Here is an 18054-nt window from a genome sequence, read left to right on the forward strand (position 1 = left end):
CATGATGCTGCCACCACCATGCTTCACATCATGATGCTGCCACCACCGTGCTTCACATCATGATGCTGCCACCACCATGTTTCACATCATGATGCTGCCACCACCATGCTTCACATCATGATGCTGCCACCACCATGCTACACATCATGATGCTGCCACCACCATGCTTCATGTCATGATGCTGCCACCACCATGCTTCACATCATGATGCTGCCACCACCATGCTTCACATCATGATGCTGCCACCACCATGCTTCACATCATGATGCTGCCACCACCATGCTACACATTATGATGCTGCCACCACCATGCTTCATGTCATGATGCTGCCACCACCATGCTTCATGTCATGATGCTGCCACCACCATGCTTCACATCATGTCTACTATGATAATTTGCTTTTAAATACTTACATACTTTTACTTCAGTGTAGTATGAAATGCAGCACGTTTACTCGTAATGGAGCATTTTTACATTACTGAATAGGCAGTTTTGTTTCAGCAAAGATTATTTTTCTGTCACTGGCCTCAAAATGTATTCAGATTATATTGTAGATTGATGTTGCTGTAGTAGAAACTGTTTTGTGTTCTGACTTGTTCAGTTAATAGTTTGTTTATCCAGACGACTGGACCAGAAAATGTTTGCACCAGAATATTTGTGATATTATGTCGAAAACAGTATAGACAGCATAAAAGTGCACATGTTTTTATGCAAATAAAGAATCTTTCTGTAGGTGCCTTTGTTAGGTAAGATGATTTATGCTTGGTTGTGGATTCACTTGAAGCTCCTGCTCAGAATCCTAAAGACTGTAGAGATGAAATCTACTTTGAGGAACTGAAAAAAAAGTGCAAGACTGAACCAGAAACAAAAGAAACAGAGAGATGTCATTTTAATTGTAATTATTTTTAGCTTTATCTGCATTTTAAATGCATAATTTAAGCAAAAATTACAAACAAACAAGCTTATTATGCTGCTCTAATGTTTTTCTGCATGGCGATTTTGTCTGCATAAGCAAAAGATAAGAGTAAGCGACAAAAAAAAACACTTTTTTGCAATTTGCTGACAAAAACCATTTAAAAACAATCAGATGAGCTCGTTGTTGATGCACTGACTACATTAGTGATTCACCTGAACATCCATGGAACAGGAAGTGTCATTTATCTCCACTAATTAGCCCGAAAAAGGAAGCTGATAGTGCCGAGAAGCTGCAGAAGTATAGTTTACTCTGCCTAACATCTTAAAAAAATGAGAAAACATCCACTGGAGGCTGCAGCCCTCAATGAGAAAACTTCACAACTCTCATATTATGACTTTATTCTGAGCTCTGTCCTGATGCTGAGGCCATGGTTTAGTAACGTTGTGCTGTTTTTCATCTGAATAAGACGCTTAACATTCAAATTAACTAACAGGTACTCACTCTGTATGTGTGTGAGTGTGCGTTTAAATGCTTTTGCTTGATCCAATTTCATCGTAAAACTGCGCCAAAGTGCATCGAGGGAATATTTATTTCAGCAGAGCTCTTAGTTTGTTTGTCACGGCGGCTGGAAACTAAAAACAACAGCAGCAGGTGACAAACGAGATGCGACAGCAGCGTGACTTCAGCTCACAACGTTAGGAGTGGAGTAAGCAACACATTTACAACTGCAGCGTGTGTGTGTGTGTGTATGTGTGTGTGTGTGTTAGCGGTTGTCTCTAATGTGTCTCGTTCTATCAGCGCTGTCACTTTAGATGGAAGAAGACAGGAAGTCGAGTCACATCAGGCTAACTCCCAGCGCTAACGAAGCTCTGTGAAATGAGTGGAGTGAAGGATTATGGGAGCATTTTGATGTAAACTCAGCTTCCTGCTCTTTTCTGCATAAAAAAAATAAACACTGTGAGGTTAAATGGTAAAGAACATCTTTATAGAATTGATTCAAAGCAGTAACTTTTTAATCTCGACTGTATTTGTGGTCTGAAAAAGAAGAATTTATGTCACTCTGACTAATCATCTTTGGGGAGAAAAAAAGAAAATTACAGATAATAACCAGTAAAACCATAAAAAAATGTATTAATCTACATGTTGACTATGAATGAGCAAAATAAATAAGTCAGTTGTACAAATGACTGAATAATGTTATGTCCATGCCAAAAAAATGGTATTATTGTAAATATTAATTCCTTCTTTTACATTTCAAACCCTAAAATTACACAGTTTTATGTATTTAAATTAGCAACAGTATAACTATTTTACTGATATTTACCATTATTTGGAAAACAATTACATATTAAGGACAAAAAAAAATGCAATATAATTTTTTAAACTGTTATGTTTCAAATTTCCCTGTTTACAGATAACTAGTACAATCACAGAAAAAAAAGTATAAATCTACATGTTGACTATAAATAAACCAAACTAAACCAAGTAAATTGTATAAAGGACCAAATAATATCATTCCTTCTTTTACAAGGTAAAATTACAGTTTTATTAGATTTAAATTAGCGAAAGAATAATTATTTTACAGATATTTACCATTATTTGAAAAGAAAATTGTATGTTAAGGACTGAAAAAATGGAAAATAATTATTTTAACTGTTATTTTTCTGCTTTTCCTGTTGTCGATTTACAGATAACTCATATAACCACATAAAAAAGTATAAATCTATATGTTGGCTACAAATAAATTAAATTAAACCAAGTAAATTGTACGGATGACCAATTGTCATGTTGATGCCAAAAAAACTATTATTTTAAATATTAATTCCTTCTTTTACAAGGTAAAACATAAAATTACACAGTTTTACTGTACTAAAATTAGAAAAACTTTAAAGATATTTATCACTATTTGGAAAACAATTGTATATTAAGGACCAAAAAAATGGAACATAGTTTTTTAACTGTTGTTTTACAGATTTTCCCTGTTTCATTAATTTACAGAAAACTAGTAAAATCACAGAAGAAAGTATTCATATACAGTTTTTAAAAATCTGTAAAAAAAAAAAAAAAAATCTGTGAAAAAAACATTAAAAATTGTTCAAAAACTTTGAAAACAGTGAATATCTGTTTAAATATGACATTTGTTGCTGATTTAAATACTTTAAAACTGTGTATTTTTATGATGACAATTTTGTAAAGTAACAAGTGCCTATTTGTAAAAGAAAAGATTTTTGATGTGGACATTATGCACAGTTTCATCCTGTTTCTTTTTCCCAAACAACATGTAAACTAGTAGTTTTTCCTGCGGTTTTACTCATTCTTATGCAATAAAAAAAAAAACAGGAAAAATCTGTAAAATGTCAGTTAAAGATTTTCCATTTTTTGAATTCTTAATACACATATTTCTGATTACAGTAAATATCTGTAAAATAATTATTTTTTTTGTCTAATTTAAACAGAAAAAATAGTGTAATTTACAGGCCAAATATTGTAAAATAACAAATTAATGTTTAGAAAAATACTGTTTTTTAATATTAAGGTTATTTACAGTTTTGTCCTGTTTTTTTCAGCATGTAAATTAATATTTTTTTCTGTGATTTTTACAGTCATTATTTGCAATTTTAACAAAACAGGGCACATCTGTAACTGCAACTGTTTTTAAGTGTATTTTTCGGCCCCTTTATTGCCAGATTTTGACCTTTTTCTTATTGATTTCTATTTACTGTACAGTTACAGTGATCGTAAATGTGTCACATGCAGCAGCAGAATAAGTTTATTTGTCTGCAGCTGAACCCACCTGCTGCATGTTGTGCATGTTCTGCTGCAGCAGCTGGATCTGAGCCTCTGGATTGTGGCCGTGGGTCGGGTTGTGGTCGTCGTCCGGTCGGCTCGATCCTCTCGTCTCCTTCCTCAGCAGCTCCACCTCGTTCCTGTAGGCGTCCAGCTGCCAGCGCAACGAGTCGTTCTCCTCCTTCAGGGAGGCCTGGGTCTGATCGCACACTCCTGAGCAGGAAAACACAAAACTGTAGTAATACTGAGGGAGAGTCTGGTGACAAATACTGATCAGAAAGGAGAGGAGAAAGGAAGGAGGAGAAGGGAGGAAACAAGATGAAAAGAGAGTAGAGGAAACAAGAAAAAGGAATGAGAGAAGAGGAGGAAACAAGAAAGGTAAAACAAATGGAGGAGATTGGAGAGATGAGATAAAATTCTATTAAAACTGAAGAAAATGTACGTACCAAATACTGTTCAGAAACAACATAACATGGGAATAAATACAGTGCCTAATAGAAAATCATGAACATATAAAAGTACAACAAATTGCAAAAAAATTTAAACAAATAGGCTAAAATAAGACTGAAAGAGAAAAATTAGAAGTAATAAAGTAAACCTAAACTCATGAAAATGGATCAAAATCACTTTACATGCCTTGGTTAAAAATTCACCAAAAATAAACAGTTTACACTAACAAGAGTCTGTAAAATATTAAAAATTTTGTGTTTTATGGTGCAAACAAAAATTTTTTGGTGACTCTTCTGCAACCAGTAGTCACATGGCAAAAATTCAGTAACCTTTTGGCTGAACTGCAGGCAGTGTTTACACAGAGCAAACAAAAAAGACTTCAGGCCTTACATTAACCTTACTATGAGTTCCAAAAGCCATGTTATTGTGAAAGAACTGCCAAAACTACACCATTTTGAGACTCAGAATTTAATTTTGATTTTCAAATTTCTGACTTGAACTCATGAAAATGCATCAAATTCACCAAAAATAAACGGTTTACATTAATCAGATCCTGTAAAATACTAAAAATTCTGCGTTTTATGGTGCAAATGAGAAGTTTTTAGTGACTCATTTGCAGACAACAGTCACATGACAAAAAATCAGGAACCTTTCAGCTGAACTGCAGGCAGTTTATACATGGTGCATAGAGGAAAGTATGAAAACTAATTAAAACTGCAAATAGGAAAAAAAAATCAACAGTATGTAGAGTCATAATTTTCTTTCTAGTTTGGCTTTTCATGATATGTAGCTTTATAATTGTTGTGTTGTTTCCAAAGAGGTGCAGAATTTTATATTGTAGGGAAAAATGAGCAGAAAAGTGAGCAAAACATGGTCAGAAACTGCTACTGACTCTTTTTAAGTTAAATCTAAAGCCTTGTTGTCTCACAAATATACTGGCCTTGCCTTAACTGCATAAATCCCAAGAATTTTGTTCAATAACTGAGTGTATTAGGGGCCAGTGAAGCCATGCGTTGTGTGGATTCTTGACTTTTTCTCAGACAGGAGGCTGCATTCATAGAGAAACACACTTTAACACCATGATTCAGTGTGAGACAAAGCAGCAAACGGCATGTTTTAAACTCCACTCTGCTCCGTCGTACCGTTTTCCTCCGTTCTCATCTTCTTGCAGGGGTTTTCGTCCGAGTCGTCGTCGGACATCTCCATCTCCTCTTCTCTCCTGATGCCCATGATCTCCTCGCTGTGGGCGTTCCTCAGCTCCTGAAACGTCACAAGCGGCAGACAAACAGAGCGACAGCAGACCTCAGCACCTCCACGGCTAATCAAACACCGATCTGATCCATTTACCTCAGTTCAGAGGGAAGCAGGTCGTAAGCAGGAGTGAAAAGTGAGCAAGGCGACTAAAACCAGGGGCAAAATGTTCCTTTAGGTTATTTGTGGAAAATCAACAACCCCTAGGTGCGTTATTCATCTTTTGTCTTCATGCTTTCAGTTATTGTAAACTACAAAAGTTTAAAAAAAAAAAAAAAAAAAAAAACTCTGTTAAAAAATGGTGCAAATGTGCAATGGTGCCAGGAAAAAAATAAGTTAAAAAACAGGGGAATAATTTAACTGAAAAAAAAGGTGAAAATGGTGACAATAATAGCAAATATCTGCTTAAAATCATATATTTCCCCCACTAAACACAGCAAAACAGTTTAATTGTATGGTCATATGCTGAAAAAAAAAAAGAGACCTATTTGTAAAAATTCAGATTTTTCATGTTATTCAATTCATTGTGATTATTATTATTATTTTTAATAGTTGGAGCCTTTTTTGTTTGTTTAGAATCCAAATATTAACAAAAAAAACCAAACAAACATAACCGTGACTACTTACAAGATATTATCTGTAATTATACAAAACAGGAACCATTTGTAAAATAACAGGTTAATAATGATTTATCATTTATCAATTTTTAAATATCTTTCCAGTAATGGCAAATATCTGTAAAATAATGATATTTTTGGGGATTTAAATACAACAAAAAACTGTAAATGCAAAGTTAAACATCATAAAAGAACAAATTACTATTTGTAGTAGTAGTAATAATAGTAGTTTTAGCCTGTTTTTTAAGTAAATTAGTAAAACATTTTTCTGTGATTTTACTAGATATTATCTATAATTAAAGAAAATGGAAAATCCTTAAAATAACAGTAAAAAAAACTTCATACACATATTTTTTTTTCAAATATTAGCAAAAACATTGTAACATAATTACTTTTTTTGGTATTTTAGTTTTTTTTTGTAGCCCCACCTCAAAACATATCCTGCTTTGTCGTCTATTTTCCTCTGAATAGGGTCATAATTTACTAAATAAAAATCATGATGTGTTAAAAGAGACTTGAAACGAGCAAATAAGACCATAAACTCATTTCAAAAATATTTACAGATGTTATAATTCAAGTAAGAACTCGGGTCATTTTCACATAGACTCTGACTGCTTGTTGCAACCAGAGGAGTCGCCCCCTGCTGGCTGGTAGGGAGAATGCAGGTTTAACACTGTGAGCAGCAATACTTTTACTTTAAAACTCCTATCGTGGTCATTATAAGGACTAGCCAGACATGTGATATCTTACTTTTTTCACTACAGTCCAGTCTATACAGATAATCCATCACTTAATATCATAACTCTTCCTATTTGTTTTTATATAAGCCTTTATATCAAAGCAAAATAATTTTGTATGTATTTTACCATAAAATGCTGGCAGTAGAAGTATATTTTCATTATTGCGTAGGGGAGATTGTCTGCAGCCATGAGGATTTGATACAGTATGACTAAGAAGTTGGGAAAAATATGTCTTTAATTGAAATTTTGTGGCCAATTTCATACTGTAAACTTCATTTCTATTAATATTAGAACATCTAAAGAGAAAAAGTTCATTCATTTTCTCATTAAAATGAATAAATAATAGTAATATGTTAATTTGGTTGCCTGGAACTGAAGCTTTTTTGACAAAACGTGCCTTTTATTGACCAGCCACCACCATGAATCTACTAAGACAATTCAAAAATCATGTCTCTGCTTCCTGTTTACTACTGCCACTTAAAAAACAGCCGGTTGCCCACTACACAGCTCATTTCCACGGCTTTACAGTGAAGCATTTACATGCATGTGAGCAGTAACAGAGAAACTCAGCCTGCCTGCTGCATTATCTCTCATCATTCCTACATTCCTGTGATAATCAGCTCTCCAGCATATTCATCCACATTCATTATCTCTTCATTTGTGAGCTGTGATTTCACGGCACAATTCAGACGGTCATTTCCACTGCGGGAAAAATACGGAGGCCGTTTCCAAACAGTTAGGAAAATGGTTGTACATGTAGACTTACCACCAACACTAGGCATTAAAGGAGGAGCTCACAGCTGGACTGGAGGGTTTATCCACCAGATGTGCTGCTTCACCGCCTCTTACCTCTGAATCGACCAAAACTACTAACTCTGGTGTTATCTGAGCTGATTCAGATGAAGCTTCATGATAGTTCAGATCATTTTACCACTTTACTGGATTCATATGTCCGAACAAACCAAACAAAGAACGTGTTAAAAAGACAACTGAGCTTTTTTTTTTTTTTTTTTTTTTTTGGTTTGTCTTTAGCAACTGCCACATGAAAATCAGATCACAACACAAAAGTCAAGAGATGAGATGATCACACAACTTATGTATAAAAGTAAAATGTCAATATAAAACTTAATGTTACTGGAAGAAACAGACATCAAAATGAATGACTTTGTTGGCAAATGCAGACGATTGTAGCGTCTGCTTTTAAGGTAAAATAATCAGCCTAAAACAATGAAAAATCCATAATTACAGGTGTGAAGAAAAGCTTCTAAACTCTTGTAAAGACCACGTGTATCACGACAGTCTTGAGTTTCCAATGACTCCTATAAATCTGAATTTTCTATCATAGAATCACTGAAACACATAAATCTTTGTCACAAAAAACAATCATGAATTTTGACTCTTTTATACATTTATGAAAGGTTTTCTGGAAATATGACAAAATCTGCTGGGTCACAAATAAACATACAAGGAAATTAATATTTGGTTAGACAACCTTTGGTCATTTTCACCTCAACTGGAATCCTTTGGTTTCTGTCCACAATCTTCTGGTTTATCTTTGACTCCTCTGGACCAAATTGGTTCAGTTTAACTAAACTTGTTGTCTTTCTGACTCAGACTTGTTTCTTCATCAGTCCACAGGTTCTTGATGGGTTTAAGTCAGGATTTTGGGGAGACCAGTCTAGAACGTTCATTCCAGCCTGATGGAACAATTTCTTTCTACGTCTGATGTGTGTTTGGGCTCATTGTCTTGTTGAAACATCCAACTGTGTCCAAGATCAACCTTCTGCTGATGGTTTTAGGTTTTCCTGAAGAACGTGGAGGTGATCCTCCTTCTTCATTATTCCATTTACTTTATGCAAAGCTCCAGCTCCACAGAGCATGATACTGCCACCACCATGCTTGATGGTAGGTTTGGTGTTCTTGGAGTTATAAAAAGACCCAAAACAGTCTCAAACCAGTCCTAAACCAGTCTTAAAAAGGTCTAAAATCAGGACCAAAATCAAACCTAAACCAGTCCAAAAACATGTTCAGAACCAGTCAGAATACAGTCTGAAACCAGTCCAAAAGCACTTCTAGAAAGCCCCAGAGCATGATACTGCCACCACCATGCTTGATGGTAACTTTGTTGTTCTTGGGGTTAAAAGCCTCACCTTCTCTCCTCCAAACATATTTCTGCTCAGTTTTTCTTCCATCTGACCACAGAACCTTCCTCCAGAAGGCCTTTTCTTTGTCCATGTGATCAGCAGCAGACTTGAGTGGAGCTTTAAGGTTCTGCTTCTAGAGGAAGAACTTCCTTCTTCATGGAGTCTCTCAGCTCATGTTGATGTAAAACACTGTGGACACTGACAGCTGTGTTCCAGCAGCTTCTCATTCATTCAGACCTGCTTTTTGATCATTCTTAGTTGACTCTTGACCAATCATCTCTCAGCAGTAGGTGATAGTTTGTATTTTCTTCCTGATGGTGGCAGCAACACAACTGGACCATGAACTTTATAGTTAGAAACAGATGATTTAGGATCTGAAGCTGCTTTGAAATGAGTCTCAGTAACTTTCTGACTTGTTAATATTTGCTTTTTGAAATCTTTTTTGAGCTCCTCAGATTTTCTCCCTGTAGTGCTGTAGTCTAATAAATGGATCAAATGAGTTCTATTGAAACTGGCTCAGAGTCACCAGCTGTATTCAACTGTAATCACTTAGGAGAAGTTACGAGGTCATGAAACTGAGAAATCTTGACCAAAACTGATAATTGAAGTTGCTGTATGTTTATTTTGACACAGCAGAGTTTGTCATATTTTCAGAAGACCTTTAATGAATCTATTAAAGAACCAAAATGCATGGTTGTTTTGTTCTTCAGGGATTCCATGATAGAAAGTTCAGAGTTACAGCAGTCATTAGAAACTCTAGACTACTGTGATGTGATTGGTCTTTACAAGTGGGTGGAAATGTTTGTTTATGACTGTATGTGTTTTGCATTCTGCCTGTAGAGGGCAGCGTTCACCTCCTCATTTTGTTTTTGTGTTGTGATTTGATACACATAAAAAAAAGTGTGGTGTATTTTCCTTTCTTCGTTGTTTGATTTGCTTTTATGCCTTCCTTTTAACCCCGACAGATCCACTAATGTAAAACTCCTGCAGAGCAACAGGCAGCTGAATCCGCCGTGTTTGTTGGTGTTTTGTGCCCTCGAGCAACGACTGAGCTGGAAATGGACAAATCCTCCCTCCTTCACGCACAGCGTTCTCATGCTCGTACTTGTTATCTCGATTTGACTGCGGATGAATAATTGATTAGAGACTTAATCCTTGAAATCACTGTTGCCATAGCAGCACCTCACACTTTCGAGGAGGCATCAGATCTTTTGCGTTACATCTGGGCTGCAGGGAGAAGGTGGGCTTAGATCAGAGGCCGCTGTCGCTGTCTGTCTGTCTGTCTGTCTGTCTTTACCGTCTGCCTGTCTGTGAAGGCGAAACATCCAGCAAAAACGACAACATGGGCAGCGACCACAGCAGATCTACAGGCCTGTCTGTCAGCTCTCTCCTGGGACTTCAGAAGTGACAGCAGTGAAGAAAGCAGTGGGCCGAGAACAGACAATAAAAAAGGGTATACCAACCTCACACTGCTTGCGCCAAATGTCTATGTTCTTGCGCTGTGCTTTTGAGAAATGGTCCCATGCCTTTTGCCTGGTGGCGGCGGTGAAAACGGCGGTGATCTGCTCGACTTTGGGGTTGAACAGGGAGGAGGAAGAGGAAGAGGAGGAGGAGGAAGGAGGATGGAGGAGGAGGGAGGGAGGGTCAAGACAGAACAAGCCGTTTATGTAGCGTCGTAGCACCGACTGGAGGCTCGTACAGTAGACAGAGGAGAGACCGTGGACATTCACCGACCACAGGCTGGACCACCTTCAAACACTTTACTCCAAAATGAAAACTGTCATCGTTTGCTCAGGTCAAACTCTGCAAAGGTGTTTTAAATCAAATATTTTTGACTGAGATTCTTTTCATGAAGCTGTTTTCCACTGCAGGAACTTGCAAGTTGTTTTAAGGGATACCCAAACCTTTGTGCATGTCCCGACAGCAAGAATTGTTCCTAAAGAACCTCGTTCAAGGTGGTTTCCAAGGAAGAAAACGTACCTACTCCAGGGTAGGTACTTCTGAGTCCTTGAAATAAGCCCCGTCTCTAAACATACCCTACTTTGTCATCTTTTTTCCTCTAGTTGGGATCATAATTTACAAAATATACATCATGGTGTGTCAAAGGAGATTTGAAACTAACGTTTGAGACCATAAACTCATCACAGAAATGTTTATCAAGGTAACAAATCAAGTAAGAAGTCAGATCATTTATTGTACAATCTGAGTTCTTTTTGCAACCAGGAGTCGTCCCTGCTGGCTGTTGGAAAGAATGTAGGTTTACAGGGAATCGTCCCTGGAAAACCTTGTTCAAGGTCTTTATATGTGAAGAAAGTGTACCTACTCCAGGGCAAGTACTTCTCAGTGTTTGAAATAAGCCCTGTCCCTAAGCACACCCTACTTTGTCGTCTATTTTTTTCTCTAAATTGAACAAAAATTTACAAAACAAAATGGTGTGTTGAAGGAGACTTGAAACTAGCGACTGAGACCATAAACTCACTGCAGAAATGTTTACCAAGGTAATAAATCAAATAAGAAGTCGGGTCATTTTCAGTACAATGTCACTTTTTGCTGCAACAAGAGCAGTCGCCCCCTGCTGGCTACTAGAGAGAATGCAGGTTTGTAGGGAATCATCCCTAGAGAACCTCATTGAAGGTTGTTTTTAGGGAAGAAATTGGACTTACTTCAGGTTAGGTACTTCTGAGCATTTTAAATAAACTGAATAAACGTTCTTTTCTCACCTTGAGTAGCAGTTTTCTCCTCTACTATCAGCTAACACAACAAACCCTTGATTGTTCTGTTTCCTAGACCCTAAAAGTAATTCCCATCACTTCCCATCACTTAATTAATTGCATGGTTGCATGATAAATAGACTCTATCTTGATCTTTTGAAACTGGATGTGACAAGCGAGACGTCAAAGACACTACATACATCGGGTAGAAACTTGTCAATCAAAAGGTAGCCTGCACCCTAAATATACCCCGCTTTGTCATCTTTTTCCCTCTGAATGGAAACTAATTTGCAAATAAACATCATAGAGTACTGAGGGAGACTTGAAATTACCAAATGAGACTGTAAATTCATTATAAAAAGGTTAGGGTTAATGTTGTGGTCAAAGCTGTCAGATTCTACACTGCAATAGAAAAAATGAAGGCTAAAAGGATTGATTACAGGGTGTTACCTGAAAACATTTGTGCCACCTCGCAAATAGTTCACGTTCCTGCAGTGAAAAGCTGCTTTTATCAGCCAATATATAGTCCCATTAGCTTCACCTAAATGTTTCTCATGGCCTTTTGCGCAAATTGTGCCCAATTAAGTCACAAAAAGGCTCTGTTTCCACACAGCTTTGTTTGGCGTCCATATTTGCGCGCAATATGCAGATGAAACTAAACTTTACTATACTAATGGAAGTAATGTATTGTAGTGAAAAATGAGGCAACAGTGACTAAAAATGCGACTATTTGGGATTCAAACTGTTCAGTGAGCTAAACTGGTCTGTTTTTAATCAAAGATTTACACAGTTTGACTGTCAACACAGTCAAGCAGCTGAAAAACCTGCTAAGTGATTAATTTTTTGTCTGCAATCCACCACAAAAAATCCAATTTTTCAACATACTTGAGACAAATTCTGGAAAAAAAATGGAAGGATAGACAAAGCTTTGTGCAAATGAGGAGCTAAACATCCAAACTTCTGCAGATTGTTGACTCACTGAGCAGACGATGACAGAACTACAGTATGCAGAGTAAAGTGCTTCCAGATGATTGATAAAAGCTTTTATCTGCAGAATTCCTGTTGTGACTGAAAATGATAATAACAGCATGTCAAACATTCAAATATTTATGTGATCTGGATGTAACTTAACATGGGAATGGAGGAAGAAAAATAGAATATTAGTGAGTTATCCTTGAAGATAAACACCGTAAATAGCAAATATTATCCGTCCTTGCTCAAAGTAATAAATCAAATAAGAAAATAAATCCTGTTGGTGGCTCATTTGAGGAGAATTCTGGCTTATTTCAGCTTGGTATATTTGCCATAAATGTGCCTTTTTATTGGAAACTAATACAAGCTTCCTAAAGCTTTCCAAATAAACATGATTTGCAGAAAAAATTAATTCTGGAGTGTGTCTTTGCTTGACAAACAAAAAGTAAAAACTCAGTGAAGGACTGAAAAAGGACTGAAAAGCAAAGAAGAAAATTCAAGGTGTTTCGAGACTTAGCGGTAAATATTAAAGGTTCTTCATTATTAAACCCCAAAGCTCAGAGTACTGTGGGGTATTATAATACTGTAAACATGATTTTGGCATGAATGAGTTCTCTGAGTGTCTATTTGGATTGACTACTACTACTTTCTTTGAAGGAAACACTAAATTCAATGATGTATTTTCTTGTATTTACTAGAATCAGTGTACAGATAAGAAGAAAGATGGAGGCAGAGACTCAACCAACTCAGGAGGAAAACTTCCCCAGAAAACAGATGTGTCCACTGATGAGGATCCCTCGCAGCTCATCAACGCAGACTTTTGTTTCACTTCCTCAACATCAGCCGAAGGAAAAAGCATGGTGGCCTCAACCAAACGCTTTCCATACGAAAAAGCAATTATGTGAGCGTTCCGTCAGCAATAAACACCAGCATCTGGTTATGTTTGAGACCCATTATGGGCTTGAATTACAGGTTTGGCTGAGAGGACACGTTACAGTTGTTGTGGATAATCAGCCCTCGGTAAAACAAGTATCAGAAAATAAAGATAACATCAAAAAAATATCATCCAAACTGTAACTTTCTGTTTTTTTGGAAAGCTATCCAGTTTCAAGGCTTTTTTCTGGGTTTAACATTTGAAATAATTCACATAAAAATGATGGTTGTTAAGCCGTGTGTTTTTTGAGTCTCACTTTCCATGAATGCAAAGATACAATGTCAGTATAAAGTGCTCATTCAAAAACATTGGAAGTTTTGCCCTTTTATTGCTTTTCAACATTGAATCATGGTCAATTTAACTCTTTTTCCTTCTTCATATCAGTATTTAGGAGATACATCTTTGTTCGCAATCACAGCATTGATCCTGTGTTGGTCTCAATCAGTCTGAACATCTGGACGCTGCAATTTGACCTTATTCTTCTTTGCAAAACTGTCAGGTTCCACAGAGACCATGAGTAAATAGAACTTTTCAAATCCAGTTGCTAATTCTCAGTTGGATTGAGGTCTGGACTCTGACTGGGCCTCCAGAACTTGTTGTGTTTAAACCATTTCTGTGGAGCTTTGGTTGTTTGCTTCGACTCATTGTCTTGCTGGAAAACAAATCTTCTCCAAGTCTCAGTTCTCTTCAGACTATCATGTTGTCCTCCAGGATTTCTCTAGACATTGCTGCATTCATTTTACCCTCTATATTTACAAGCCTTCCAGGACCTGCTGCTGAGAAACATCATGATGCTGCCACCACCATGCTTCACATCATGATGTTGCCACCACCATGCTTCACATCATGATGCTGCCACCACCGTGCTTTGCGTCATGATGGTTCCACCACCATGCTTCACGTCATGATGCTTCCACCACCATGCTTCACACTGGGAATATTGTGTTTGTAATGATGTGCAGTGTTTGGTGTCACAGCATCTAGTCTGGTAGCCAAAAAGCTCCCTTTTGGTCTCCTCAGACCAAAGAACCTTCTTTCAGTTGACTCCAGAGTTCCAACATCTTCTGGTGAACTCTAGACGAGATTTAATATGATGTTTTTTCCACAGTTTCTTTTTCTTCACCACTCTCCAATAAAACTTTGACTGTTAACAGCTGTTATAGCCACAGTTTTTCCCATCTCAGCTGCTGAAGCTTGTAACTCCTTCAGAGGGAGTCATAGGTGTCTTGGTGGCCTCCATCAATAGTATTTTTCTTGCCTGGTTGTTCAGTTTTTGCTCTAGTCAGATTCACACGTGCCGTATTCCTTCTATTTCATAATGATGGACGTAACTGGAATCCAAGAGATATTCACTTGATATTAACTTGGATAATATATATTTTCTTGTATCATCCCCTGACTTATGCTTTTTAATAACCTTCATATGGAGTTTCTTGGAGTGTTCTTTAGTCTTCATGGTGTAGTTCTATCCAGGAGTACAGGACCTTCCAGATACAGGAGTCATTATATTACAATCACTGGGACACATTCACTGACCTCAGATGATCTTTATTTTACTAATTGTGTAACTTCAAGCACCAATTGGATGCACCTGTGTTGAATTAAGTCAACTTAATTAATTTGACACAAAAGAGTCTTTTTTTTTTTCCACTTCTTGTCAAAAAAGCCAAATTAAATTGACCATGATTCAATGTTGAAAAGCAATAAAAGAAGGAAATTTCCACAGAGGGTGAATACTTTTTATAGACCCTGTAGAACAGACCTGGGCATCCTACGGCCCGCGGGCCACATCCGGCCCGCCGGATGACCCTGACTGGCCCATATGAGGTCATTGGAAAATATTAAAAGTCGATGCAAATATATATCATCACAATGCATGCAAGCGATACGCCTGCACTGCTTTTACTTTGAAAGATCTGCTAAGGTACCGTTTTTTACGTACAAACATTTGACTGATGCAGAGCGGGGAGGATATCTGAAAGTTTGCTGCTAAACTGCTAAAGCAGCAAGGATTTTTTACCAAAGCTCACACATAAAGGGATGTCAGTAAACCATTCTCTGATGGAGAGTTTATAAAAGAATGTCTGGTGGACTCTGCAGCGTTTATATGCCCGGAGAAGAAAGGAGCGTTCGTTAATGTGACCCTTTGGAGGCGAACCGTAACGAGGCGGGTGGAGAGCATCGCCAAAAATCTGGAGCTTCAGCTGCACAACAAAGTGAACGATTTTGACGTTTTCTCCTTGGCTCTGGACGAGAGCTGTGATGTCCGTGACACAGCCCAGTTACTCATCTTTGTACGTGGACTAACAAAAACCTTTGAGATGAGGAGGAGCTGACAGCTGTGCAGCCAATGAAGGGAACCACGACGGTGAGTGATTTGTTCACTGAGGTAAATAAAGGCATGAACAAGCTGGGACTAAAATGGGAGAGTTTGGTTGGTGTTACAGCTGATGACTGTCCAAATTTGACAGGGAAAAATGTTGGACTTTTGAAACGGATGCAAGATAAAGTGACTGAAATAAACCCAGAACAGAAACTGATATTTTTGCATTGTATTATACATCAGGAGGTGCTGTGTAAGTCAGTGCTAAAAATCAACCACGTGACTGATGTCGTAGCTAAAGTAGTTAACTTCATCAGGGCAAGAGCATTGAATTACAGACAGTTTGTTGTCTTTTTGGAGGAGATAATAGTGAACATGGTGACCTTGGTTACCAGACAGCTGTCAGATGGATCAGCCTGGACAAGGTGCTTAAACGAGTTTGGGATCTGAGAGCAGAGATTCAAGAGTTTTGTGAGAAGAAAGGCAGGGACATCACTGAGCTCTCAGATGCAGACTGGATATCAGACCTTGCTTTTGCTGTTGATGTGACTGCACTAATGAATGAACTAAATACCAAGCTGCAAGGCAAGGGCCTCTTTGCACATGAAATGTACAGCCTGGTGACCGCTTTTATGAGAAAGCTGAAGTTTCTCTCAAGCCAGTTGGAGGGCAACATTCTCATCCACATGCCCACACTGAAGGAAGTCACACCATCAATAATATCTACAACTCAATAGGCAGCAATCATAGTTTAAATGAAAAAACAAAGTCTTTCATTAAATAGTTGTGTTCTGTGTTCCATATTTTCATTATATCATTGTAATGTTTCATTTACTGTTTTTGTTGAGATATATATTGAGCAGAGCTTTTAAGTGTACTGGTCCGCCCCTTAACAACCGTCAAAGTTTCTCATGTGGCCCCGTATGAAAATTAATTGCCCACCCCTGCTGTAGAAGAACCCATACAGACAGATTTAGGGTAAGTATACCAGGTTGAAATAAGCCAGAATGATCCTTTAAAGACTAGCATATGTCATTTAAACTGTGCGTCGTGATGGGCAGGTCTCTCTCCTGGCCAGTGCTCTGTACTTACATCTCCTCACCTGCAGCTTCACTTCCTTCACGACTGATAAGGGCTGCATTTATCCAGAATGGAAGCTGATGTTTCTTACACAATTTATGTGTCATCACACATCATGTTTGAGGTTAGTGGCTGTTGTAATGTAAACAATTTGTGAGCTAAAATTACTGCTAGATTGAATAAAGTGTGACTTTTAACGTAGAAAACTTCCATTCTGAGTGAAAATGCTGCCTTTTAAAGTTTTACTTTTCATTTTACTGTAACATCTGCAGCATTGTTTTAATTCACCAAACCTGAATGAACACAAAGCAAAATCCAAACAACATCTGTGTGCTCAGGACTTTCTCTGATGGTTTCTTAGTTTGATCTAAAGTCAACATAAAAACAAATAATATATGGACAAATACAACAACGGTACTGTACTTACCTCCTCCAGGTTTACGGGACCCACATGTTCTTTATATTCTGAATGAATCACTTCGTTAAATCTGCATTAAGTGATGTGGTTTGTGATAAAATGATGAAAATGACAGAATTATCACCGACCCTGAAGCTCTAAGCAGCTTTTAGCTCCTGGTTTTGGTTTTCCAGCTGCTTCTTTCACCTCCTGTGAACTACTTTTAAATTTACAAAGTTCGTCTTCTCTTGTCTTTAGGATCTTTATATGAAAAACAACATAAACAATCATTATCATATCTATTTATTGTACTGTCCTTCAGCTCTCCATAGAAATACAATATTATATCCGATAATATTATATGAAATACAAATAGACCTGACTGACTAACTAAAATATTAAGGTTAAGACCCTACAATAATATTTATTATTTACATTTACTTGATTAATTAAAATGTCAAGGTAAAGATTTCACAATTAAAATTTATTATAAAAAATGTACCTCACAAATTTAAATATTAGGTTTAGGATCCTATAATAAATTTATTATATTAATAAATTAATTTAGTTAAATTAATTGATTTAAATATTAAGGTTAAGATTCTACAATATTTTAATAAAATTCTAATTTATTATTATTAATATTAAACCCTGCAATAATATTTATTATATAAATGTGTCTCAATAATTTAAATATTCTTGTATTATTAAATTATTTATTATATTATTTTA

The 18054-nt window shown here is 36.8% G+C and overlaps 1 protein-coding gene across 2 annotated transcripts in view; it reads right to left on the bottom strand.

Annotated features, from left to right (window-relative positions):
- Nucleotides 1–18054, bottom strand: part of enox1 (ecto-NOX disulfide-thiol exchanger 1) — a 178647-nt gene that overhangs the window by 20079 nt on the left and 140514 nt on the right. For both annotated transcript variants that reach the window (XM_023299366.3, XM_023299364.3), the window contains exons 11-13: nucleotides 10369–10475; nucleotides 5296–5413; nucleotides 3711–3916 (exon numbers count right to left, since the gene is read on the bottom strand). In XM_023299366.3, coding sequence (XP_023155134.1) covers nucleotides 3711–3916; nucleotides 5296–5413; nucleotides 10369–10475 — 431 coding nt within the window. The remainder of the gene's footprint in view (nucleotides 1–3710; nucleotides 3917–5295; nucleotides 5414–10368; nucleotides 10476–18054) is intronic.

This window comes from Amphiprion ocellaris, chromosome 11 (assembly GCF_022539595.1).
Source record: "Amphiprion ocellaris isolate individual 3 ecotype Okinawa chromosome 11, ASM2253959v1, whole genome shotgun sequence".
Lineage (NCBI taxonomy): Eukaryota > Metazoa > Chordata > Actinopteri > Pomacentridae > Amphiprion > Amphiprion ocellaris.